Consider the following 27,526-nt stretch of genomic DNA (forward strand, 5'->3'; position numbering starts at 1 on the left):
TTAATACTCTTGCATCAGGAGTTAGGTTCCATCATAGGAATTTGGGGGGACACCAGTATTCAGATCATAGCAGCGTGAAAGGAGGCAACATTTGCATCTGGGCAATCACTTTCCTTTGAGGTTGTGTCTGCCTCCCTCTCCCACCCTCCCTGGAAACTTCTCTGGAAATTCTCTACTCAGCAACCGTACTAGCACTAGCACGTGCAAGACTAAAACCACCATAAAGCAGCGCTCTCTGCCAGGGCAGTGTGCGTCTTAGCAGGAATAAAAGCTCTCATACTGTTGTTATCATGGAATGTCAGTTATTAGGCAATGAAGTGTGGGAGTTAGTTTGTCCTGGCCATCCTGAAATAGCAGAGGAGCAGGAACCTGTGTGTAAGGTTCTTTTTGACTGACAGCACCCTCCCCATGCCCACATTCATCCAGACCCTCTGACTTCCCTGCAAGGCCACTTAGGTGCACAGTGGAGTTTCTTGGTTTCTTGCCTATTCTTGCCTGTTCAGAGCAATTTCTCCAGGTTATCACAGTGCAAAACCCCCGGGAAGAGTAACAGTCCCTACAGCCTCCTCCAGAACCACCCTGCTTCATTTCTCTCCTCTCTTTTGCATATATTGTGTTAACTCCCACCTCTGAGCCTTTGCTTGTGCCATTTCCTCTGCTTGGGTTGGTCTCCCCACTCCTCTCAGCTCATCAGGTGTTCCCTCTCCTTCATTGTCTGTTTCATATTGTCACATTTTCTTTCCCCAGCTGGGCTGGAAGCTTTGCATCTCATACAACATCTGTAGTCCATTGTCCAGCAGAGGGCAGAGCCTGTTGCAAGTGTTCAGCAAATACTGGTCGACTGGCTAATAACAACTCACACTAGTGCAGGGAGATGGCCTAATCTGGATGGACTGAGAGGGTGGGCTTTGGAACCCAGTGGATCCAAATTATAATCCCACCCCTTTGCTTTCATCAGTTATGAGATCTTAACAATGCCGCTCAAACCTCTACCTCACTAAGCCTTGGCTTTCTCAACTGTGAAATGGGCTCATAATCATAGTGGTGCCTAACTGAAACTTTGTGCAATAATAGTGCCTGGCACACAGTAGGTGCTCATAAAAAGTTAGTTGTCTCTCCTCCATTCCTGATTGCCCCCCCTTCCCACATGACGTGGGTGTTTAGGATTAGAAAACCTGAGTTCTGTCCGGTCTGGCATGTTAGAAACTTGAAGTCACCACTTGGTCCTAATAAGTAAAACCCTGACCAAACTGAAAAGTCAACTCTTCTTCGATCTGCCATAAAGGTGGGGTCACAGGCCAAGTCACTGCCCCCAAAATTGGAGAGACTAGTAGGCAAATGCAGAGAACTGCAGCTTGCCAGAGCAGGAACCCACAGGCACAAACTCACATGGGAACCAGTGCTGAGACAGGGAAACCCCATGTGTACTGATGAACTAGTGGATGTTCACTGTGGACAAGCCTGAGTTAAAACCCCAGGGAACCCAGTCATCTAGGGGCCTCCACACTTTTGTGAGTTTTACCACCAGTAGCTTGACCAGGTTCCTGCAGTGAATATCAAAGATCTCATGCTTCCTGCAGGGAAGAGGGAAAAGGAAGAGTTTGGAATATGCCAGGGCACTCTGTTCTTCTCAGTAAGGTATCCTTTCAGAGCTGATATAGTTTGGATCTGGGTCTCTGCTCAAATTACTTGTTGAATTGCAATCCTCAGTGCTGGAGGTGGGGCCTGGTGGGAGGTGTTTGGGTCACAGGGGTGGATCTCTCACGGCTTAGTACTATCTTCCCAGTAATGAGTTCTGGTGAGATCTGGCTGTTTAAAAGTGTATGGCACCCTCCTGCACAACCTAACTTGCTCCTGCTTTTCATGTGAAGTGCCTGCTCCCACTTCATCTTCCGCCATAATTGAGAGCTCCCCAAGGTTTCACCAGAAGCTGAGCTGATACGAGCACCATGCTTCCTGTAAAGCCTGTAGAACCATGAGCCAATTAAACCTCTTTTCATTGTAAATTACCCAGTCTCAGATGTTTCTTTATAGCAGCGCCAGAATGGTCCAATACAAGAGCCTAACCTACCTGGGAAAGGGAAATACCCAACTTCAGCCCATTTTAGCCATCCCACCCTACTTAAATGGGGAAAAAACTGAGACATACTTTTGAAGTTAACAGTCCAGAGGCACAGGCTCAGGGAAAGACTGAGACTTACCCATAGGATTTAGAACTCTCCCCCTCCCCAACACCTTCTCATCATATCACTAAAGGCCTGTTTATAGCAGTTTCTTTTATCTAGTACATTACATTTGGCCAACAAGAGAAACTTACAAGACATATTAAAAGGCATTAAACACTGTTCAAAGAGGTAGGACCAGCATGAGAACAGACTCGCATATGGTAGAGAGGTTGGAATGGTCAGACCAGTAATTTCAAGCAACTCTGATTAAGATGCTGAGGACTCTAATGGCTAAAGTAGATGACAGCATGCAAGAACAAATGGGGAATGCAAGCGGAGAGATGGAAGTTCCAAGAAAGAACCAAAAAGAAATGCTAGAGACCAAAAACACTGTAACAGAAATGCAGAATGCCTTAGATGGGCTTAATAGACTGGACATGGCTGAGAAAAGAATCTCTGAGCATGACAATATCTTGGTAGAAACCATCAAAACCGAAAAAACAAAGAGAAAAAATACTGAACAAAAACACAGCACAGAGTATCTAAGAACTGAGGGACAACTACAAAAGGTGTAACAGATATACAATGGGAATTCCAGAAGGAGAAAAAAGAAAGGCACAGAAAAAATATTTGAAACAATAATGACTGAGAACTTCCTCAAATTAATACCAGATGCCTAACCACAGGCTAGGAAGGTCAGTAAACACTGAGCAAGATCAATGCCAAAACAACTAACCTAGGCATACCATTTTCAAACTACAGAAATTCAAAGAAAAAGTCTTGAAAAGAAGCCAGAGGCGGGGGGGAAAAACACCTTGCCTATAGAGGAACAAAGATAAGAATTACATCTGACTTCTCAGAAATCATGCAAGCAAGAAGATAGTGGAGTGAACTATTTAGTGTTGAGAGAAAAAAAAAAAAAACACCAAGATTTCTGTACCCTGTGAAATTGTCCTTCAAAAGGGAAGGAAAAATAAAGACTTTCTCAAACAAACAAAAAGTCAGGGGATTTGTTGCTATTAGACTTGCCCTGCAAATGTTAAAATTTCTTTAGAGAGAAAGAAAATGATAAAGGTCAGAAACTCAGGTCCATATAAAGAAAGGAAGAGCATCAGAGAAGGAATAAGCGAAGGCAAAAGAAAAGTGTTTACTTTCCTTATTCTTAATTGACCTAACAGATAACAGTTTGTTGGAAATAATGGCAACAGTATATTCTATTACTTATGCTTATGTGTGTGTGTGTGTATCTATATATAAGCAAAATGATGGCCCAGCAATGATATAAGGAATGGGAGGAAGAAATTAAGATTGTTTGTTATTAGAAGGTACTGTTGCCCGGGCGCAGTGGCTCACACCTGTAATCCCAACACTTTAGGAGGCTGAGGCGGGTGGATCACCTGAGGTCAGGAGTTTGAGACTGGCCTGGCCAATATGGTGAAACCACGTCTCTACTAAAAATACAAAAAATTAGCTGGGCATGGTGGTGTGTGCCTGTAATCCCAGCTACTCGGAAGGCTGAGACAAGAGAATTGCTTGAACCCAGGAAGCAGAGGTTGCAGTGAGCCAAGATCATACCATTGCACTCCAGCCTGGGCGACAGAGTGAGACTGTCTCAAAAAAACAAACAAAAAAAAAAAATGGAAAAAGAAAAGAAAGAAAAAAAGTACAGTTGTTCCTTGGTGTCTGTGGGAGATTGATTCCAGGACCACCTTCACAATTCCAAAATCAATAGGTGCTTAAGTCTCTGATGAAAAATGGTGTAGTGTTAGCATATAACCTATGCACACCCTCCTGTATAGTTTAAATCACCCCCAGATTGCTTGTAATACCCAATACAATGTAAGTGCTATGTAAATAGTTGTTATGCTGTATTGCTTTTAAATTTTGTATTATTATTATTATTTTGAGACAGAGTCTCACTCTGTCACCCAGGCTGGAGTGCAGTGGTGTGATCTTGGCTCACTGTAACCTCTGCCTCTTGGGTTGAAGAGATTCTCCTGCCTCAGCTTCCTGAGTAACTGGCATGACAGGCCTGCACCACCACGCCCAGCTATTTTTTTGTGTTTTTAGAGATGGGGTTTCGCCATGTTGGCCAGGCTGGTCTCGAACTCCTGACCTCAGGTGATCCACCTGCCTTGACCTCCCAAAGTGCTGGGATTACAGGCATGAGCCACCATCTACAGCCAAAATTTGTATTATCTTTTTTCCTGAATATTTTCAATCCATGGTTGGTTGAATCTATGTGTGTGAAAACTGCAGATATGGAGGGCCAACCGTTCTCACAACCTGTGAAGCAGCGTAGTGTTATTTGAAAATGGACTTGGATTGGTTGTAAATGTATATTGCAAACTCTAGGACAACCACTAAAAAAAAATTAAAAAACAAATTAATAAAGGAGAGAAAATAGAATCATATAATAAAAAATCATAAAAAAATCATATAAAATGTCAATTAAAACTACAAAAGGCAGAAAAAGAGTGGAAGACAAAAGAGGGACCGAAGAACAGGACAACAAATAGAAAACAGTAACAAATATGGTAGATGTCTATCCAGCAATGTCAATATCACTGTGAATTTTAATGGTCCAAATGCACCAATTAAAAGAGAGAAGTTGTCAGAGTAGATCAAGAAACAAGACCCACTCTATGCTGTCTACAAGAAACCCACTTTAAATATAAAGACACATATAGATTAACAGTAAATGGATAGAGAAAGGTATACCATGCTAACACTAATAAAAAAAAAGCTGAGGCAATTTTATTAATTTCAGTCAGGGTAGACTTCAGACCGAGGAAAGTAAGGCATAAAGAGGGGCATTAAAATGGAGCAGTACTCCAAGAAGATCTAATAGTCCTTTATGTGTGTGTGCCTAACAACAGAACATCAAAATACTTAAGGCAAAAGCTGATAGAACTACAAGGAGAAATAGATTAATCCACTATCATAGTTGGAGACTTCAGCACCCCTCCATCAGACATGGGCAGATATAGCAGGTGGAAAATCAGTAAGAACATAGTTGAATTCAGCAGCACCATAATCAACTGGATATGATGGACATCTATAGACTATTTTATCCGACAATAACAGAATGCACATTCTTTTGAAGCCCAACTGGAACATTCACCAAGATAGACCACATGCTGGGCTGTAATACACACCTTAAAAAAATTTAAAAGAATTGCAATCAGGCCGGGCATAGTGGCTCACGCCTGTGATCCCAGCACTTTGGGAGGCCAAGGTGGGTGGATCCCCTGAGGTCGGGAGTTTGAGACCACCCTGACCAATACGGGGAAACCCCGTCTGTACTAAAAATACAAAATTAATTGGGCATGGTGGTGGGTGCATGTAATCCCAGCTACTCAGGAGGCTGAGGCAGGAGAATTGCTTGAACCTGGGAGGCAGAGGTTGCAGTGAGTCGAGATCATGCCATTGCACTCCAGCCTGGGCAACAAGAGCGAAACTCCGTCTCAAAAAAAAAAAAAAAAAAAATTGCAATCATACAATGTCTTCTCTCAAACCACAAGAGAATTAAACTAGAAATCAATAACATAAAGATAGCTGGAAAATCCAAAAGTGCTTGGAGATTTAACAACACACTTCTAACCAACATACAGTCAAAGAAGGAATCTCAAAAGAAATTTAAAAATACTTTGACGTAAATTAAAATGAAAACACAACTTACCGAGCTTTGTAGGATGCAGTGAAAACAGTGCTTAAAGGGAAATTCATAGCATTGAATGCATATATTACAAAAGAAGAAAATCTGGTTTTATATTTACTTCTCCCACTTAACTAGCTCTGTGAACTAAAGCAAGTTATTTGACTTCTGACTCTCATTTTCACCAACCACATGATGGGGTTAATGATACCTCTAGGTCTCATGTCCGACTGCTTCCTTAAATAGTTTAGGCAGAAAGAAGTTGGTGAGACAGGCATAAGAACGTGGCTTCCTCCGGGCCAGGTGGGCTGCCTGGACACTGAGCAACATGTATTTTCCTTTATAATCCAGGTGGTTGGGATTATATTGTTGTTATGAGGAGCAGACAAGAAAATATATGTGAACATACCTAAAATCTGACAGAAATCCAAGAGTGAGCTGAGTACTGCTGCATTCATTGATAACATATTCATGCATATAGGTAACTAGCATCTATTGAACCCTGGATCACTCAATCTAGTCAAGGAGGCAGAGTTGTCAATTGCAACACAGTGTAATCAGGGCTCTTGTGATCAAAATGAGCCAAGGGAGAAGGAAAAAAGAGAGAGTTGCAGGAATGGCATTACAGCAAAGGGATGAAGGTGGACCAGCTTCTGCTCTCAAAAGGATCACTTGGATAGCTGAGTGGATTGGGGCAAGAGTGGAAGAAACAAGACAAAGAGCCTTCGCAAGTGCTTTATTGTTCTCACAGCATCCTGTGTGGACGCTCAGCTTGCCCTGGGCAGATCACATGATACAGAGGACTTCTAAAGAGATGTTTCTAGGGGAACTTGACTTTCAGGGGGTTTTCACAAAAGAGAAAGTTGATTATTACCTCTGAGCACCTCTGAACCCACCTCCCAGATTTGCTTTGCTCTGGGAGTTCCTAGGCGGCCTCATCTCTAGAAAGTGTGAGCAGTGTTAGAGCCAAGGTGAGCTTGTGCAAAGCCATGGGAGTGTGTCAGTAACCCGGGTTGTAATCAGGCTTCCCCAGTAACTTGCTATGTGGCCTTAGGCAAGTCACTCAACATCTCTGAGCCTGTCTTCACTTGGCAAGAGATGGATACAAAACGCCTTGAAAAGATAAAGCCCCACACAGACAGAAGGCGCCGTTCTTCTTTTGCCTAACCCCAGATGTCCCAAGCACCTGGATGGTAAAGGAAAATACATGTTGCTCAGTGTCCAGGCAGCCCACCTGGCCCGGAGGAAGCCACATTCTTATGCCTGTCTCACCAACTTCTTTCTGCCTAAACTATTTAAGGAAGCAGTCAGACATGAGACTTTCTGGAAAGTTCCATAGAAAAAAACTGATGTTTTCTGTGTCTCTCTGTGTTCATCTCCCCTTATCTGCTCAGGATCAATGAGTAGTTTGCACTGCTTTTGTCATCAGTCCTGATCCTATTACATGTTTTATTGTGCTTATTGTTGTCTCGGTCTTAGTTTTCACATTGGAAACTTTTAGGGAACTTGCCCCAGAGGAATTTCCCCTGCTGGAATGTTCCTTTAATGTAGTTCCCAGTGCAAAGCTGCCCTTTATACCTACAAAAGTAGGATCCCCCAAGTGAGACCCAGTTCCCCGATAACTAGGCCATAAAATCTTACTTTTCTTCAGCCTTTAGCCCCAGTTATTGGGGAGTTGCTGTCTACCAGGTACCATGGGGGTATTCATAGACATTGGCCCCTCTGTCTTCATAACACTATGAAACAGGTGGTAGGATCTCTAGTCTGCAGCTGAAGTGTGCCCCCAGATGTAACTGGGATTAAACCTGGGTCTGTAGATGCCATGTGCAAGCTCTTTCACCTTAGCCAGGTTGTTTCCTGTCTTATCTCCCATATTCCTCATCCAGATGACTCTCCAAGACAGGGGAAGGTGGAGGATTCCAGAGAGGAAGTAGAGGAGTTAATAATCAAATCCTTTATACTCTTTGTATGGTTGTATCTTATCCTTTCCTCTGTTAGCAGGGGATTTATTTAACAAAGAACATTGGAATTTCCCTTGGAGTCTGAAGCCTAAGCCGAGAAGAGTATACTAAAGTGCTTATGTTCATTGCAAAGTACCAGAGTTGGGCAGAAAGGGGGCAGACTGGGACTAGATGGCTTCAACAAGGGCAGCCATGGTGAGGAAGGGTCACTTAACTTCCAGGCCTGGCTCTCCCTCGTAACAACTGAGTGGAGGTGAGTTTGTGCCTGAGCTGTGTTTTTGGTGGCATGCGGGAGCCGACTCATATCAATGGGTGAGAGCTGACTGTGTGAATCTCTTCCCAACTTGGTAGTAAGTACCTTATGGAAACTGGCAAAATGCTATAAATCAGGGGTTTTCTCCCCCCTCCTAGAGAGCTGGACTTACGCACTTACCAGCACACCACTGCTCATTTTCCTCATCTAGAAAATGCAGGGAGTAATACCCATATCATAGAACCATGGGGAGGTGTTATATATGTGAGCATTTTGCAAAAAGCATGACATGTATGTGGGGTCAATAGGATGATGTGTGTTTATAGATAATTTTTTAAAATTCTTACATGAAAAGCTGTGTCTTTTTTTTTAGCTGTATCTTTGCAGAAACAGGAAATAAATTTCCATCAGGGTGTGATAGGACAGGTGTAGCACAGATTCCCAGAGAAATCAGATGGATAATGTGAGACTATTAGCTGATCATGGGATGACCTTTGAAATCATCAAGTATTTCCTTGTGAAAGCCTGAGGGGCTTCTTCTCATTGGCTTCAGGGTCCTGAGGACCAAAGCCCTGTCATTCATTGAGATGATCTGGTCAAGCGTTTTCCATGGTTTTCTTTGAGGAACGCCAGTGGCACTGGCTGTGGTGAAAGAAGTCAACAGACAAGCAGACCTAGATTTGAAACCTGGTTTCTCACTTACTACCTGGTTGAACTTGGGCAAATTCCTGAGCCTCTTCAATCTCAGTTTCCTCATCTGTAAAATGTGCTACCTCCCAAATAGAGTTTTGGGAGACCCTTGGAGTGGGGGAGATTCTGCTGGATTTCTGTTAGTTCTGTTCTCTCTCCTGGGCTTCTTCAGAATTCTGTACTTATATCATGGTCTTAGGACTCCAGTTGGATCCCTAGTTTGCAGAATGTGGCTCCAGATTGGTACAAGAAGCCTGCTCTTTATAGCCCAACCTGGAATGTTCTCTATGTGCCTCTTCTCCTACTGAGTTGTGACACAAAGTATTTATTGAGACTTTGCTGGGTGCTCAGGCCTTAAGGAAGTAGAATCATAATAGCAGTTACTTGTTAAGCATTCTATATGAATTAATTTAATCTGCATGTCAGCCCTAAGAGAGAAAAGTACAGTGTGGCAGAATAAAGATGATCATGCATTCTTTGACAATTCTCCCATCAAGAGTCTATTGCCTCTCTCCTTGGATCTGGGCTAGCCTGTTACTTCTTTGACCAATGAATGAAATAAAGCAGAAGTGACACTATGCCAGTCGCAGATGTAGCTTTTAGGAGAACTGACAGCTTCTGCCTGGACTCTGGGAGCTCTGAGTTGTCATGTAAGAAATCTAATGACTGACACCGCCATACTGGAGAGACCATGTGGAGAGGCCTGGACACTATATAAGGAGGGAGAGAGGCCCAAGAAGAAGACAGGCCTGGGTGAATCCAGCCTTCCAAGTATTCCTGCCAAGGCACCAGGCATAAGCAAAAGTGTCTTGTACCCTCCAGACCAGACCAGCCCACAGCTGAATACCACTAAGTGCCCTAGTCAGTGCCACAAAGAGCAGGAGAATCACCCAGCTGAGCCCTGCCAGATTCCTGACCCACAAATTGTGAGCTACAATAAGATAGCTGTTATTCTAAGCCACTAAATTTGTAAATGATTTGTTACAAAGCAATAGATAACTGGAACCATGATCACCCTCCTTTTACAAATGAAGAAACGGAGGCACAGAGAGTTGAAGTGGCTTAGTTAAGATCACACATTTATTAGTAAGTGGTGAGGACATGATTTAAACCCCAGAAACCTGGTTCCCAACATGAGTTGTTAACATTGTATTGTGCTGCTCTGGAGTTGAAAACATGTCTCTGCTTGCAAGGAGGCTTCTGTTTACTTTGGGATGCAAGAATCAGTCATGCTACAGAAATAGCAGTTATCGCAGAAATAGAGAATTATAGAAGACATTCATTTATTCAGTTTAAAGACACTAGGCCCTAGAGATACAGGGATGATTATATTAAAATGATGTTAGGATTTTACTTCTGTCAGAGGAAGGACCTGCACTGCCCCACAACACTGACCGGTGAGCGAGACCCCAGGGGAACAACTCTGAGGGGTGAGGACATTTGAGTTGTGTCCTGAAGGATGAATAGAAATTGCCTGTTTGGAAGAGCACACGAGGTGGCAAGATAGCCCACGCAAGGGCACAGAGTGGCAGAATGGTGGGGTGCATCCAGGGAGAGTCCAGTGTGGCCGGTGTGGAAGGGAGGGAAAGCCGAGAACAGGAGCATCAGCTGGAGCCACTCGCAGGGCAATGTGCGTCCAGGCCTTGGAGCTTAGCCTCTGTCTAAGTGGCTCTGGGGAACACCAGCAAAGGACATTAAGTGTGGGGTCACGATCTGATATGCCTGCTAAACAGAAGCCCCCCGCCCTTGGGGGTGTGAAGGCTGGAGTGCAGGGGGTGCTGCTGGGGATGAAGACCAGAGGAAGATCCATGGCAGCAGTCTGGTGACAGTATGGTGGGGCCAGACCAGGCAGTTATGGCAGGCATGGAGGGGAGGGGACACACCCCAGAGTATTTAGGAGGAGGACTCTTGGGCCTGGTTGGCAGAAATGGCATGATGAAGAAAGAGAAGCTGGTGGTGCCTTAGGGGCACCTGGTGTCAGGGACTGTGGGACAGCATCACCCTGGGCCTAGGGAAGAACAGTTAGAGGGTAACAGCAAGGGACGCAGTGAGAGTTGTCGCCTGGGAGAAAGGGAGCACCCCCCTAGGGCCTGTGATAGAGTGGGTGCTCAGCAAATACTTGACAAGGAAGATCGAATGGACCCCTGGGTCTGGGTCTCTGGAAGGAAGGTAGAGTGCAAGGTAGAGATTTGAGCATCACCAGCACAAGGGCGGCCGGAGGGGTGAGATGCTAAACCACACCACATCCTTCCATTGTGTTCTTGACCTTTGGACTGAAGAGACCTGTTTCTACCTCAGTTCTTAGAGACAAGTCTACTCTGTTCCTACAGGGCTATACAACTCCCATCTTGTCGCTAAAATAGGGATTTGAGTTAGATGACCAGTTACAGAAATCTATAACTCTGTGGATATAATTGCCTGGGAGCATTGAGCCCTGACCCCGGGCAGTCACAAGGAACGTCCCCATGCCAACTGAGAAGCCTCTCTTTGCAGCCACAGTGATGTCACCATCCCTGACCTGATTCATTTATAGTGATTCAGAGAGCCTCCAGTTCTATTCCTGTGGTGGACTTAGGGATAGGGGCAGTGCTCTAAGTAACACCCCTTGTTTCACCACCTGCGCTCAGAACCAGTAAGGAAATAGACAAAGGTGAGGAAGATGCAGATCAGGGTCAGTTTTCTTAGCAATGGGCTGAGCTGAAGGGTGCAGTCTGGGGACATGATAAAAAGGAAAATGAATAAGGAAATTGAGAGGAAGCCTCACAGTTAGAAGGGGATGTAGTTGTGGGATGCAGTTAGGGCACAATCGAGTGCCCTAACATGCACCCTGCTTGACTCTGCTCCCCGGAGCTACAGGCCTCCCTGTCCCAAGGCCTGGGGCTGCCCCAGGATGCCTAAGGGGAGTGGGAAGAAAGCTGCACCCTGACCCCAGCAGGTTGGATATTTACAATCTTGGTTCAGTAGCATCTTGAAGCAAGTGAACTATCAGTTGCATTGAGACTGATCCCTTGTTCTTGATTTCACAACACATTTCCTGGCTCTTGGTGTCTCTGCACTGCTGGTGAAGAGGATGGAGCATGATTCCTCTGAGACAGAGTCATGGGCCTTGCTGTCTTCCATTGAATTCAGTTCCAAGCACTGATTTCAGGTCCCACTATGCGCCGGGCAGCACGCTAGGTGCTGGGGTCCATGGCACTCCTAGGCTCCTGCCGGTTCACTCAAGGAGCGCAAACTGGTTCTCTCTCGAGAGCAGGGTGCGTGAAACACGGCACTGTTGGCATTTAGAGCTGGGTCATTCTGTGTTGTGTGGACTGTCTTGGGCATTGGAGAATGTTAGTGGCATCCCTGGCCTCTGTCCACTAGATCCCAGTAGCATCACCCTCCAAGTAGTAACAATCAAAAGTATCTTTACATATCATCAAATGTCCCCCTGGGGGATCAGTTTGCTCCTGGTTGAGAACCACGTCTCTAGGGCTATGCCACCCAGTATGGTAGCCAGGGGCCACGTGTGGCTAGTGAGCTCCTGAGACGTGGCTCGAATATATTGAGATGAACTGTGAGTGTAATATACACACTGGACTTTGAGCACTTAGTATGAAAAAAATGGGAAATGTCCTATTAGTAATTTTTAATATATTGATGGTGTCTTAAAATGACAATATTTTGGATCTATTGGGTTAAATAAAATATAGTATTGGGATTAATTTTACCTGTTTCTGTTTACTATTTCTAATGTGGCTATGAGAAAATTTATATTGCACACATGGCTCGCATTCTCTCTGTCTTGGGTCTAGAGCCACACCAGCCCCATGTGGTGGGTGAAGGCTCAGACTGCAGAGTCAGACCCACTCAAGGCCATGTCCTAGCCTCGTCGCTTCCTAGCTCTGTGATCTTTGGTGAGCTACTGAGCTTCTCTGGGTCTCACAGTGGCAGTCACTTTCTCCAAGACCTCAGATCAAAGTTCCCAAACTTGGGGGGAGATGGTGAACTTTGTACGATTCTGATGTTGAAGCTGGTATTTTCTGGACATTCTTGGGGGGTCCTTCTGTGGCACTCAGGGGTGTTGTCACTATCACGGTGTTACCCACCTCCCTTCCCCCATCCCCTCTGTTCCCAGAGAGAACAAAGTGTTTTTTCCTCAATGGGTCCAGTCAAAGACATCTCCGCAGCCCTGCAGTGTGAGCAGGGAGCAGGTGAGATTGCTTTCCCCGACATGCACCTCTTTCCAGGGTGGCGACCTTACCCAGCATCTCCCACCACTCCTTCCACCTCGCCTTCTCCCAGTAATCTCCCCAGGCCTGGTTTCTCTTTATTTAGCCTTTCCTGACACTTGGCAATTTGCAAATCTGTCCAACGTCTCCCCTTCAGTTTTGGCCTCTGAACCTATAAATAGCTCCCAGTCGAAGTCCTGGCTGCATTGTGACAGTTTGTACGCTTGCACTGTATTCCTTTTCTCAGACTTTTAAAAAGTCTCATCTACGCACTTGCTCAATACAGAAGAGCAGCTTCCAAAAAAAGGAATCTTTTATTACAGCGTGAACAATGTAGTTGGGAGTTGCCTCAGCGTGACATACTGCTTGCAGCAACGACGAGCCCCGTGAAGCATGTGAGATGGTCCAGGCGAGATCCTGGACCCAGGATGGTGAAAAGAAATGAAGTCTGGGCTCTGCTCTCTCTGGAAGCTTCATCCTGGGCCAGAGCTGGGCCTGTAAATAAATCACGATGTGCTGTCATCAGCTGTAAAGTCAGCTGTGTGCCTAGTGCTCGAGCCGTTCGGAGGGGCCAGAAGTTCTGCCCAAGAAGGCCTCACCAAGGGATCACCCGGGGGCTGCCCGACGACAGGGCAGATGGTGGCCCACAGGAAAGGCATTGCTGCTAATAGCGAGGCAGCGACACACCGATTGCATTCCTGCACCCTCCCTCCAGCCTGTGCCTCCTCTCTCAACAAAAGGCACCTGCTATACTGGCTGGCGGGCCATGGTCACAACTTGGCCACAGCCTTAGGCCAGTCACTGAGCCTTCCTGAGCCTCAGTTTCCTCACTTATTAAAGGTAGATAATGGAGTTGTCATGATGATTAGAAGTACAGAGCCTGGCACAGTGAGCACTTATTAAATGGAAGATGACATTATTATTATGAAAACTTTGAAAACGGTAACCCTCCATGACTCCTCAGGAGGCTTGAATCTGTGCAAAGCCCAGTGCTGGGAATTTGGGAGAAGGAAGCAAACAATGACAGTTGCCACTGAATCAGAATCTGGATTCCAGAGAGCTCTAGAATCCAACTCTGGAAAATACTTGGGCCGATCCCCTCTCTCAAGCTGATGATATGCCACCTCTGGACCTCAGTTTCCCCATCTGTGCCATGGGGAGGGTGCAGAGCTACCTCTTAGAACCCTTCCGTTCTGGCTTTCAGTGGTTCCCTGTCCAGGGCTGTAACCTGGGGCATTTGGAAGCAGCCTTGCTTGACCATGGCTGCTGGGTGCTCCCCATCCCTTTCCCGTTGGCCTCCAGCCAAAGGCCAACTCAGGCAAACTCACTATGCCCTACTCTGCACTGCAAGCCTGCAGCGCACTTGGCCCAGGGCCCTGGTGGGTAGAGACCAGGGCTAAGGAGGGATGATCTTACACTGAGAGCTGCGGGCTGGACAGGTGTTGGAGCCTTACAGAGGGAGGCTCAGGCAGGCTGGAAACATACAAGCTCCAGGGCCAGCTCCAGAGGCAAAGGTGCCACCCCAGATCATCAGTAACAGCCAGCAAAAGAGAAAGGATGCTTTTTTCAGCACATTTTCCCAATCGGCATCCTCTTCCAGCTCCCTGAACCCTAACTCATCCTTTGCCCTCCCCACCCTTCAGCACCCCCGCCCAGGTCTTGGAGATCTCTGTGCTGTCTTTTGTGGAGTGGCTGCTGTCTTGCACTCAGAGCCTCTGTCAGGTAGGCCTTCAGCCTTTGCACAACGACCCAGAGGGTGTGGGAGGGGCTCAGTTACTCTTCTCACCTGGCACTTAGAGAAAATAAGTTTCAGAGTCTCATGGTATGTGGTTGGTGGACCCAGGGACCTGCGCCTGGTCAGTGCTGTCCAGGTTTGGGCTCTGCCTGGAGCAAAAACAAGAGCTTGCCCATGCCATGTTGCGGTCCTTACATGGTAGCAAATCTCAGAGAACAGAGGAGCCACTCAGGCTGGCATGGGATTGTTTGCTCTTTCTCACTTTTGGCAGCTTCTCCCCTCTGCTGGTACCAGCAGTGCTGGCAGTTCTGGTCTAGCAGCACCCTTCCCTAAGGCAGGAAAGGGTGGTTCTCCAGCATCACCTCGAAGCCAGTGGGTGCCAGGGCTGGGCCTGGAACCAGCGGGTCCCCAGGGCTCCAAAGAAATTGCTGTCTTCCCCACTTCTACCCCTGGGAACACAAAGTGATTTCCATCTGTTTCAGAAAATTGTGCCTTTGGATAGTAAGCCCTGTGATGGTAGCAAACACTCCTTTCTCCCCTCAGCCACAAACTGACCAAGTGGTGGTTCCCATGGCAACTGTGGTGTTGCTGGGCAGCCATGGACCCTGGCCAAAATGCAACAGTGTCCTTCAAAATGGGGAAGGAGCCTGCCCCTTGCAGGGGCCTGCATGATGGTCCACAGGCTGGCCAAGGTGGGTAGGGGTCCATGGAAGAGTGGGCATGGCCCTGAAGGGCCTCACTTCCCCGCTCCCAGCCCATAGGGCCCTGCAGGTACCCCTCCCTCCTGCTCCCCAGCTGGGAACCACGCCCCAGTCCCTTGTCACTTTGACTTTTTATCCTCAGGGTCTGTGCCCCTGGCCTTTCCTGTCAGGGACCCAGCTCAGTGATCTAGTGCCCCTTTTAGGAAAGAGGATCAGAATCCATTAGGATTGAATTCTCTAACCCATCTGGGTGATAGGAAGATTCAGAGTAGGTTGGCTCAGTAGTGTCACATAAGGACCTGGGGTTAAAGCCACTTCCAGGGTCCACCCAAGGGTCCTCTCCTAGCCAGGTGTGAGGGCATTTTTTTCTCCAAGTATTGAGCCCTCCAAAAAGTCAGAAACTCCCCTCTCCTATAGGAGTGGTGTCCAAGCGTTCCTTGCATCCCCAGGTGACAATTTCCTCCAGGGGCAATCCTAATCTATCCATTGAATCCATCCAGTGCTCATTCCATAAGCATGCATATTGAGTCCTTGCTGCATGCCAGGTTTTCCTTAGATAAAAACAGCCAACATCTCTCTCTCCCTACCCAACCAAATGTTCAATCATCGAAAGAGAATGAGCTGATTGCTTTTGAATCTCTACCCACCCCTCCCCACCAAGAAAGAATTACAGATAGGTCCCAGGGCCCATACCACCGGCAGGTTCCCTGTTACCCTTCTAACTGTGAGGCTTCCTCTCAATTTCCTTATCCATTTTCCTTTTTTTTTTTTTTTTTTTTTTTTTTTTTGAGATGGAGGGAGTCTCCGTCTGTGGCCCAGGCTGGACCTCATTACAGCCTCCACCTCCTAGGCTCAAACGATCCTCCTGCCTTAGCCTCCCAAGGTAGCTGGGACTGCAGATGTGAGCCGCCATGGCTGGCTAATTTTTGTATTTTTGGTAGAGATAGCATTTTACCATGTTGCCCAGGCTGGTCTCGAACACCTGAGCTCAAGGGATCCGCCCACCTCGGCCTCCCAAAGTGCTAGGATTACAGGAGTGAGCCACCACTCCCTGCCCCATTTACTCTTTACTTCTACATACTATGAGCACAATAAGTCCTTGTTGATGAGTAAATACATAATGAAAAATGTCCTAGCCAAAGAGAAACTCTGGCCAAGCCCTTCATATGGGGATCAGAACTGGAAAATTTATTGACAACTCCTATTGTCAATCGAAATGTGTTAGAAGTGGGATCTCTAGGGTTAACAAAGCTGTCTGCTAAAAATGAAAGATTGGGTTTGTGTTTCACAACTATGTATATACTTCAAAAACAATGATCCTTGGCAAGGTACATCCTCGTTCCGTGCTTTCATATCATGATCTGTTCCTTCTCAAAGCAAGGATCCGGCTTGGATTAACAAACGCTCACACTTCATTTGTTAGCAAAGATAAATGAGACTGTAATGAAGGCATGTGTCAATAGGCATTCTTTCCCTAGAGTCAGTGTGATGAAGAATAAGTTTCGTTTGTTGAATACATTAGCCTCAATCTCTGGGAACTTGTAGTAATTAAAACTGGGCATATCTGAAATTTACCTTTGCACCATCTGTGAAGAAAGCATCTATGAAGGGAAATAATAGTGTCAATATGGTCTAGATAAGAATGATAACTGGTTAAAGGCCCACAATTCATTAATGATATCAATAGAGAGAAGAATTGACCGTTAATTAAAGCAGATTGGGAATGGCCCTACTGAATCATTTATATAACACCCATTGTGTGCCTACTATTTTCTGGACAAGCTTGGACAGCATTGTTTTATTCTTAAATTTGGGAAGACCCTGTTAAGAGGATGAAAAGACAAGGCCAGATACAGTGGCATGCACCTGTAATATCAGCTACTTGGGAGACTGCAGTGAGAGCATCCCTTGAGCCCTAGAGTTCAGGACAAGCCTGGGCAGCAGAGGGAACCCCAGAGCCAGTCTCAAAAAAAAAAAAGAAGGGGGAGGACAAAAAGACAAACTACAGAATGGGAGAAAACATTTGCAAATCACGTATCTGACAAAAGTATGTGCATCTAGAATATATAAAGAACTCTCTGCCGGGTGCAGTGGCTCATACCTCTAATCCCAACACTTTGGGAAGACAAAGTGGAAGGATTGCTTGAGCCCAGGAGTTCAAGACCAGCCTGAGCAACATATTGAGACCCCATATCTCCAACAACAACAACAAAAATTAGCTGGGCATGGTTGTGCGTGCCTGTAGTCCCAGCTACTTGGGAGACTTAGCTGGGAGGATTGCTTGAACCCAGGATGTTCAGGCTACAGTTAGCCATGATCGCACCACTGCATTCTAGTCTGGGTAACAGAGCAAGACCCTGTCTCAAAAAATAAGTAAATAAATAAAGACAAGTAACCCAATCAAAAATGGGCAAAGGATCTGAGTAGACATTTTTGCCAAGAATATATGGAAATAACCAAGAAACACATGAACAGACTCTCAACAGCACTAATCATCAGACATGCAAATCAAAAAACCACCATGAGATACACTTCATACCCACTAGGGTGACTATCATAAAAAAAGATGGACAATAATTGTTGACAAGGGCATGGAGAAATTAGAATCCTCATACCTTGCTGGTGGGAATATAAAATGGTGCTGTCACTTTGGAAAACAGTATGACAGTTTCTTAAACATACAAAATTGCCATATGACTGAGCAATTCCACTTCTAGGTATATACCCAAGAGAAGTAAAAACATATCCACACAAAAACTTGTACACAAATGTTCGCAGCAAAATTACTTGTAGTAGCCAAAATGTGGAAACTACCCAAATGTCCATCAACTGATGAGTGGAAAAATACAATGTGATATATCCATACAGTAGAATATTATTCAGCCATAAAGAAAAATATTCAATTAGAAAATGGGCAAAACACATGAACAGACATTTCACCAAACAGGATACACAGATGGCAAACAATCACACGAAAGGATGTTCAACATCATTAATTATTTGAGAAATGCAAATCAAAACCACAATGAGATATCACTCTTCACCTATTGGAATGGTTAAAATAAAAAGTAGGAATAATACTAAAGGCTGGTGAGGATGGGAAGAAACTGAATCACCCCTGCATTCTTGGTGGGAATGTCAAATGGTGCGGCCTCTCTGGAAAGGAGTTTGGCAGTTCCTTTGAAAACTAGAGGCTGGATATGGTAGCTCATGCCGGTAATTTCAACATTTTGGGAGAACAAGGTGGGAGGATTGCTTAAGGCTAGGAGTTCCTCATCTCTACCAAAAATTTAAAAATTAGCTGGGTGTGGTGGTGCATGCCTGTGGTCCCAGGTACTTGGGAGGCTGAGGAACACTTGAGTATGGGAGGTTGAGTTTGCAGTGAGCCATGATGGCACCACTGCACTCCAGCCTTGGCAACAGAGTGAGACTCCTTCTTCAAAAAATGATAGGAAATTACAGATGACCTTACCACATGACCCAGCAATTTCACTATTGGGCATATATCCCAGAGAGATGAAAACACATTTTTCACACAGAAACTTGTACGTCAATGTTTACAGAAGTTTCGTGCATAGTAACTAAAAGCTGGAAACCATCCAAATGTCCTTCAGTGGATGAATGGCTAAACAAACCCATGGTATATCCATGCTACAGAATATTACTCAGCAATAAAAGGCAATGAACTATTGATTCACGGAACAACTTGGATGAACCACAAGGAAGTTACACTGAAAAAGCCAGTCTCCAAAAGATATATACTTTGTGATTCAACTTATATGACATTCGTGAAATAATACGGTCATAGAGACAGGAACAGATTAGTTGTCAGGGCTAGTGATGGGGAGGGGCTAGATGTGGCTATGAAGGGATAGCACAAGGGAGCTCTATGGTGTTGAATGAACCAAATATGTTGATTGTGGTGACTGCGCGAAGCTACCTATGTAATAAAATTGCCAAATATTGTACAAACACACGCACACACAAATGAGTGCATATAAAACTGCTGACATCTGAATAGCGTCTGGGGATTGTGTCGAGGTCAGTTTCCAGGTTTTGACATTGTGCTCTAATTATTACCGATATTACCACTGGGGGGAACTGGGTGAAGGGTACACAGGACTTCCTATTCATTTATTTGCAACTTCTTGTAAGTCTGTAAGCATTCCAAAATAAACCATTTTATGAATACAGTTATTTATTTTATTAATGCAATTAAATAAATATTTGAGAACTGGCAATGTACCAACCACCATGGTATATGCTGGGGGTTCTGTGCAAAACAAGATGCACACGCAGTCTATGCTCTTGACAGTTCATTTGCATTACTGAATGATATAACTGAATTTCTCTCTCTCTTTTTTAGCATTTTTTTTTTTTTTTTGAGACAGAGTCTCACTCTGTTGCCCAAGCTAGAGTGCAGTGGTACAATCTTGGCTCACTACAACCTCTGTCTCCTGGGTTCAAATGATCCTCCTGCCTCAGCATCTCAAGTAGCTGGGATTACAGGCACCTGCCACAACGCTCAGCTAATTTTTGTATTTTTGGCAGAGACGGTGTTTCATCACATTGGCCAGGCTGATCTCAAACTCCTGACCGCAAGTGATCCACTTGCCTCAGCCTCCTAAAGTGCTGGGATTACAGGCGTGAGCCACTGTGCCCAGTCTCTCTTTCTTAGCATTTTTAAAGTTGTTTATTAAATTATACAAAAAACTTGCATTTAAAAAATGTATTTTAATTTGAGGGTACAAGTGGGTTTTGGTTACATAAGCTCTTTAGTGATGATTTCTGAGATTTTGGTGCACCTATCACCTAAGCAGTGTACACTATACTCAATTTGTAGTCTTTTATCCCTCACCCCACACGCAGCTTTCCCATCCCACTCCCCAAAGTCCATTCTATCACTCTTATGCCTTTGCATCCTCATAGCTTAGCTCCCACTTATAAGTAACAACATGTGACATACAGTTTTCCATTCCTGAAAAACTGAGCCTCTTTAAAAACAAAAACACCTGATCGCTTTCAGCTCTTCATGGATGTTCTGTTTTGATGTTGAGATTGTGAGTGCCAGGGGCTGGGCTGGCATGCATGTACCCAGCATCTCTACCTGCCCCTGACCCAGCCTTGAGGGTGAGTCACCAGTGAAAGTTTTCCTTTCTTCTGAGCCAGGGCAGAGTCTGATTGTTGTCACCTGCTGTCACCTTGGAGCACACTGGGTTCTGTCTGGTGCCTGTTCTCACATCTCACCTCTTGAGAAGGTTTAGACAGGGTCTGGTATGTTTCCCCTGAGGCTTTTGCTGAGGGATATGGGAGAATGTACTCAGTGTGACAAGTCTTGGGAACTGCTGGAGCTGGCAATTTTGTTGGGAGGAGCGGGCTGGCGGGCTCCCTGCCCAGGGCAGAAGCAGGTGCTGGATGGCCTGAGGCTCTGTCAGAACTGTCTTGGCAGGTTCATGGGTGACATGGTCTCCTGGGCAGTAGGTGGCATGGGGGCTTGTCAGCTGTATTAGTAGGGTTTTGATCTGCTACTGAAAGCAGCATGAGCTGAGAGGACACTGGAAACCACGGGTTTTAGAGAAAAATCTTAACTATGTCTCCGCTTACAAAAGTCGTATATGCTTATTATAAAAACTCGCAGGAAAACAGAATGCAGGAAGTGAAATTCAGTCCCTGTATATGTGTGTGTGTGTGTGTGTGTGTGTGTGTGTATCTGGTTTTAATAACAGCTTTATTCAGATATGTTTATTTAATGTATCAGTATCTTTTTACTAGATAACAGCTTTATTCAGATGTGTTTATTTAATGTATTCAGTATCTTCCAAGATCAAGGCGCTGGCGCAGAAAAAAAAATTTTTAAGTATTAAATATCACACAATTAAGCATTTAAGGCATACAATTCAGTGGCTTTTAGTGTATCACAGAGTTGTGCAACCATCATCACAGTCAATTAAGAACATTTCATCACCTCAAAAAAGAAACCTTGTGTTGCGTAACAGCGTGAATGTACTCAATGCCACTGAACTGTACACTTAAAAATGATTAAAATGCTAAATTGTGTGTTATTTATAGTTTACCATTATAAAAAAGAAAGAAAGAATGAAACCCATACCCTTTAGCTAGCATCCCCCTATCTCCCCCAACCCCAGCCCTAAGCAACCACTAATATCCTTTCTGTCTCTGTTTATTTGGCCTGCTCTGGATCTTAACACCTGAAGGCCCCTTTTGCCCGACTGTTCTTTACGGGTCCTCACTGTGTGGCAGGCATGGTGTTGGGCTCAGTGCAGGGGACAGGGAAAAGTGAGACCTGTTCCTGCCCCGGCTATAGTCCAAGAGCCCCTGCCTCTCACTCACAGTAAAACACACCGGTGGCATTTCCCTGATGGGCATTTTGGGCAGCACATCCTGTGTGTGGCTTTCCGATGAGAGAGGGTGGAATCCCTGGGAAATGAAGGCTTTGAGGTAGAAGGTGGATCTAGAACTGGACTCTGGAGGTGCAGGGATTCTCTGTGCGGGACAAAGAGCATGAGCAGAGGCAAGGAGTTGGGAGTGAGGACTGTAGAAACAGGAGAGAGGGAAGAAAAAGCCCAGCCAACAGACAGGATTACTGTTGAAGAGCAATAGGAAATGAGATCCAGTGGGTCTGCAAAACCCTTTCCCTGCACCCCTGCCTCACACCACATTGCCTTGCATGTGTAAAATGACAGTTCAGTAATATCCCCATTAACTGAACACACGGGCACTGTTCCAAGCCACTCCCATGGCATAATTTATTTCATGCTCACTGTGATGTTTATTTGGTGGTGTAGTCGCTTCTTATGGCTGCCACTGCAAATTACACAAACTGGGAGCCGTAGAACAACATAAACTCATTCTCTCACAGTTCTGGAGGCCAGAAATCGGAAATCAAGGTGTGGACAGGCTTGGTTCCTTCTGGAGACTCTAGAAGCATCTGTTTCATGCCTCCCTCCTGGATTCCAGTGGTTGCTGCCAATCCTTGGCATTCCTTGGCTGGCATTCCTTGCATCACTGCAATCTCCATCTCCAGCTTCCCATGGCATTCCCATCTCTGGGTCTGTGTCCCATGCCCTCACGTGGCCTTCTTTTTTTTGGAGACAGAGTCTCGCTCTATCCTCCAGGCTGGAGTGCAGTGGCACAATCTCACCTCTGCCTCCCGGGTTCAAGCGATTCTCATGCCTCAGCCTCCCGAGGCACCCACTACCACTCCTGGCTAATTTTTTTATTTCTAGTAGAGACAGGTTTCACAGTGCTGGCCAGCCTGGTCTCAAACTCCTGACCTTAGGTGATCCACCTGCTTCGGCCTCCCAAAGTGCTTGGATTACATGCGTGAGCCGTCGCACCCAGCCCATGTGGCCTTCTGACAAGAACACCAGCCATTGGATTTAGGGCCCACTCTAATGCAGTATGAGGTCAGCTTCGTTACATCTACAAAGACCCTATTTCCAAATAAGTTCACATTCACATGTATTAGAGATTCACATGTATTCACATGTATCACATTCACATATCTTTTGCAGGAACACAAGTCAATCCTCAACAGGTGGGTACTTTACTACCCCTGTTGTGTTCGTCTGTTCTTGCATTGCTATAAAGAAAGAGATTGAGTAATTTATAAGAAAATAAGTTTAACTGGGTATAGTTCTGCAGGCTGTACAGGAAGCATGATGCTGGCATCTGCTCAGCTTCTGAGGAGGCCTCAGGAAACTTACAATCATGATGGAAGGCAAAGGGGGAACAAGGTGTCTCACATGGTGGGAGCAGAGCAAGGTGGGGGGCAGGTGCCACACACTCTTAAACAAGCAAATTTCATGAGAACTCTATCAGAGAACAGCACTAAGCGGGTGGTGCTAAACCATTCATGAAGGACCCACCCTCATGATCCTATCACCTCCCACCAGGTCCCACCTCCAACACTGGGGATCACAATTGCACATGAGATTTGGGTGGGAAAACAGATCCAAACCATATCACCCGTTTTATAGGTGAAGAAACTGAGGCACAGAAAGGAGAAGCAACAACCTCGGAACATGCTCACGTGCAGGTGGCGTGGCCTGGGAACCCACACGCAAGACACTGGCCAGTGCGGTATAGGACAGGGGACAGTCTAGAAGCTAAACCCACCACCCATCAGAACAAAGGATTGTTTGTCTTGTGCCAATTTGCACTCACCCGTGTTCTAGAAAGGTGTGAGGCTGTTTGTTGGGACTTCCTCAAGTCTGAGGTGTTCCTTTGGGGCCCTAGAGGGAAGGGCCATCAATCACATGGTAAGTGGTCCAAGACCCTGTCCATGATGCCCCTGTGGCCTTTACCCCTCTGGGGTATCTTTCCCGGGCAGACTTAGCAAACATTCATCAATCTCCCATCCACTGTGCTGGACACTAAGGGAGATTCAAAGATGGACCAAACCCTGCCCCAGCATGCAGGACCTCCCCGTGTGTGGCCTTGGTGTGAAGGGATGCTGTTTGCATAGTCAGGAATGGAAAGGTGGCAGAAGGGCTGGGGGCTGGGGCCAGGGGAGAGGTTTCATTGCAAAGAAACAAGCATGAGTCTTAAGCATTGCTTATGATTTTACAAATCTGGGGTTTTAACAGTAAAACAGTAATCGGGCCTCTGCATATAGCACCGTGTTGGGCCCTGGCTGCCAAAGCGAGTAAGCCCTAGTTCCTGCACTAACGGCTAACCTATTATCTAGTGGACTAACTACCAAAGCCTCGTAGGGATGCTGTTTCAGGAAGGGAGTCCAGGGCTTTGTGTAAAGTGCCAGCAGGCACAGAAGGGGGCGTGACTGACTTTATCTTCAAAGTTTATCTGTGTTCTGCAAAAATCAGGCCTTGCCTCAATGGGAAGGAAAGCTACTGATTGTTGAGTATGCCTGGTATGTAGGCTGGGCTTTTTGTGTGCATTACCACTAACCCACTCCAGGCATTCCTGAGGAAGGTGCTTCCTTCCGTTCCTATCTTATATATATGGAGCCTCTGTCTCCCCTCCCTGCTGCTGGAAGTCTTTTGGCCCCAGCCTCCCTTGGCCACGCCTGTGCTGCCCCTTGTGGAAGGAGTCGGCAGTGCACCACATGCGGGCACTAGGTGGCACTGGGACGCCCGGGCCATCCTGTGAATTCCAACACCACCAGCCAGGGTCTCTCAGACTTAAGTCATTTGTAGGCATCCTCCAAATGCCTCCTGTACCACCATCTAGTTAATATTTTACTTAAATTCTCTTTTAAAATGTTGTCTCTGTCCCAGTGGGAAACCATGATCTCCTTGCCATAGACAAATACATATTTTTTAAATTATGTGAACCGTTAAGAACAGTGTTTGATATGCAGAAAGAAGGCAAATATAAAAATGAAGTTAATTGAACACAACATGTTGGTTTGTGTATCGCTATAAGCATCTCACAGACCTCTAATGCTGTGGAGTGCTGTCCTGGGCTTTGAAAACAGGACCACAAACTGACGTCACCTATGTGCGTGTGGCTTTAGGGAAGAACTCCTTTCCCTTTACAGGTGGAAGGACAGAGGCACTGAGCGGGGAAAGGGCACACTTGAGGCCTCATTGTCCGTTCCAGGCTCAGAGCCAGACCTGGAAGCTGGGTCCTGCCTTCCCTCTCCATCACATGGAAACTAGAACCTTGGGAGACCAGGACCACAGTGGGACATGCACGTGTTTCTTGGCCCCTCTGGAGCCAGAGGGCACTCATGTGGGGCTCCCACGTGCAGGGAGCATGACCGTGGGTGTGGGGAGTGTGAGGATGAGTCAAGAGTTTGGGGGCAGGTGCCTGCAGGGCACTGATGAACAGTGGAACCTCCAACAACCTGCTGAACCTCTCTGGTTCCTTCGCCCTAGCTCTCCCAAGCAGGGCAGAGCATGGTGCCGTGTTCTCCACTGGTCAGTCTGGCCCCAGCTGCAGGCACTGACGGCGGCATCCTGGCACCCTGTCCCTCCGAGGAGCCCTATCCACCTTGGCATGGATTTTGAACAAATGCTTTGATCCCTCTTCCTTGTCAGAGCTGTAAAACATCAGGGTAGCCCTCGCCCTTGGGTGAGCTGTGCAGCCAATCAGGTTAGGTTCTGAGAGGCCCTGGAGATCTGGGTGACAGACCAGTGGCCCCACTTCAGTGCCCCAGACCCATGTTCCTCCTGGAGGCTGAGGCAGAACTGGGCAACACCCTTCCTCCTGGCCTTTCCTGGGCCTCACAATTGCCAAGTTCTGAGACTGTTGCTTGGGATGACTGTGATCTATTAAATGTTTAATTCTGCATTTACAGTCTAGAACCTTCTCTGTTATTTTGTCCAAAATTATGAGTGTATATTAACACCAGCTATCCTAATAGTGATATGGTTTGGCTGTGTCCTCACCCAAATCTCATCTTGAATTATAGCTCCCATAATTCCCACGTGTTGTGGGAGGGACCTGGTGGGAGATAATTGAGTTACAGAGGCAGTTTCCCCCATACTGTTCTCCTGATAGTGAATAAGGCTCACGAGATGTGATGGCTTTGTAAGGGGAAACCCCTTTTGCTTGGCTGTCATTCTCTGTCTGCCACCATGAAGACGTGCCTTTTGCCTTCCACCATAAGTATGAGGCCTCACCAGCCACATAGAACTGTGAGTCCATTAAACCTCTTTTTTTAAGTAAATTATCCAGTCTCCGGTGTGTCTTTTTTTTTTTTTTTTTTTTTTTCTAATTGAGACAGAGTCTCACTCTGTTGTCCAGGCTGGAATGCTGTGGTACGGTCTTGGCTCTCTGCAGCCTCCGCCTCCCAGGTTCAAATGATTCTCCTGCCTCAGCCTCCCAAGTAGCTGGGATTATAGGCAACACGTCTGGCTAATTTTTTGTATTTTTAGTAGAGACAGGTTTCACCCTGTTGGCCAGGCTGGTCTTGAACTCCTGATCTTGTGATTCGCCCACCTCGGCCTCCCAAAGTGCTGGGATTACACACGTGAGCCACTGCGCCTGGCCCGGGTATGTCTTTATCAGCAGCGTGAAAATGGACTAATTACAAATAGGTAATCCTCTGAAATCTCAGTGGATTGACAAGGAAGTCCCTTTCTCACTTAAGGTCCTGTTGACAGCTGATGTGTATGGAGCCACATGCAGCCCAGCATGGGACCCAGAATGAGTGTGGCAGACATGTCCCCCCACCCAGTCCCTGCTGCCTCCTTCCCCCCTTTTCCTTGGTGGGATACTTACCTTACCCAGGGCCCTTCTTCTCTCTCCCCAGTTTTGTACCTGGAAGGCTCAGCTCTTGTGTTTGAGGACATCTTCAGACTGATTGCGTTCTACTGTGTCAGTAGGTGAGTAGACCCGGCCCTGCAGGAGGTTGTCTGGTTGCAGCAAACATCCCATGCAACCCTGGATGGGTACAGGAAACTTCACAAGGAAGCCCCAGAGAGAGGGGTGCGGCTCAGAGGATGCAGAGAGAGGGCACAGGCCCCTCTGGGAACCACAGGGAACTTGTTGGCTCTGAGGCTTTCTCACACTATCTGATAAGAACCCCTCCCTTCCACACCTGCCCCTCTGGCTCACTGTGTCTCCCGGCTTCCTGTGTTATCAGCTTCAAGGACAGCCTGGAGTCCTGCGTGTACCAGGCCTCCCATTGCAGGGGTTCTAGAAGGAACTTCCTGTAGGGGCAGCAACAGGGGCTGATCCCCCTTTATGGGAGGTAGCTTGTGATTACGAAGCAGCTGCTGGGTGGAGCGGGTGTCTGCTAACCACCCTGAGAACTGCCTGTTTATTCAAAACTGGTTTTGGGTCAGTAAGAATTTAAAAGTACACTTTGGTGCCATAAGCCAATGACTTAAGCTACAGGACCTTGACAAGGGCTGGTTAGAAACAGGGTGGGATGTGTTGGGGTCCAGCAGTGGGCTCCAGGCCCACAACTCCCTGCTGCCTCTGAAGAAAACCATGCTGAACCTAGAGCATCCCTCCCCACCTACCACGACCCTCCTGAGTCCAGATGGGCAGGAAAAGTGAGGCTGATAATGTCACCGGTGGAGGATGTCCAGGTTTTTGGCGTCTTGAACAAAGAATTGGACAAAACACACAAAGTAAGGAAGGAATGAAGGGGTTTATTGAAAATGAAAGTACACTCCAGAGTGTGGGAGCGGGCCCAAGCATAGGGCCTCAAGGGT

General features: G+C 46.3%; 1 protein-coding gene across 2 annotated transcripts in view; it reads left to right on the forward strand.

Moving 5' to 3' along the window:
- RIN3 (Ras and Rab interactor 3) overlaps positions 1 to 27,526 on the forward strand; it is a 184,185-nt gene that overhangs the window by 79,788 nt on the left and 76,871 nt on the right. For both annotated transcript variants that reach the window (XM_025392754.1, XM_025392755.1), the window contains one exon: positions 26,617 to 26,689. In XM_025392754.1, coding sequence (XP_025248539.1) covers positions 26,617 to 26,689 — 73 coding nt within the window. The remainder of the gene's footprint in view (positions 1 to 26,616; positions 26,690 to 27,526) is intronic.

The sequence above is a fragment of the Theropithecus gelada genome, chromosome 7b (assembly GCF_003255815.1).
Source record: "Theropithecus gelada isolate Dixy chromosome 7b, Tgel_1.0, whole genome shotgun sequence".
Lineage (NCBI taxonomy): Eukaryota > Metazoa > Chordata > Mammalia > Primates > Cercopithecidae > Theropithecus > Theropithecus gelada.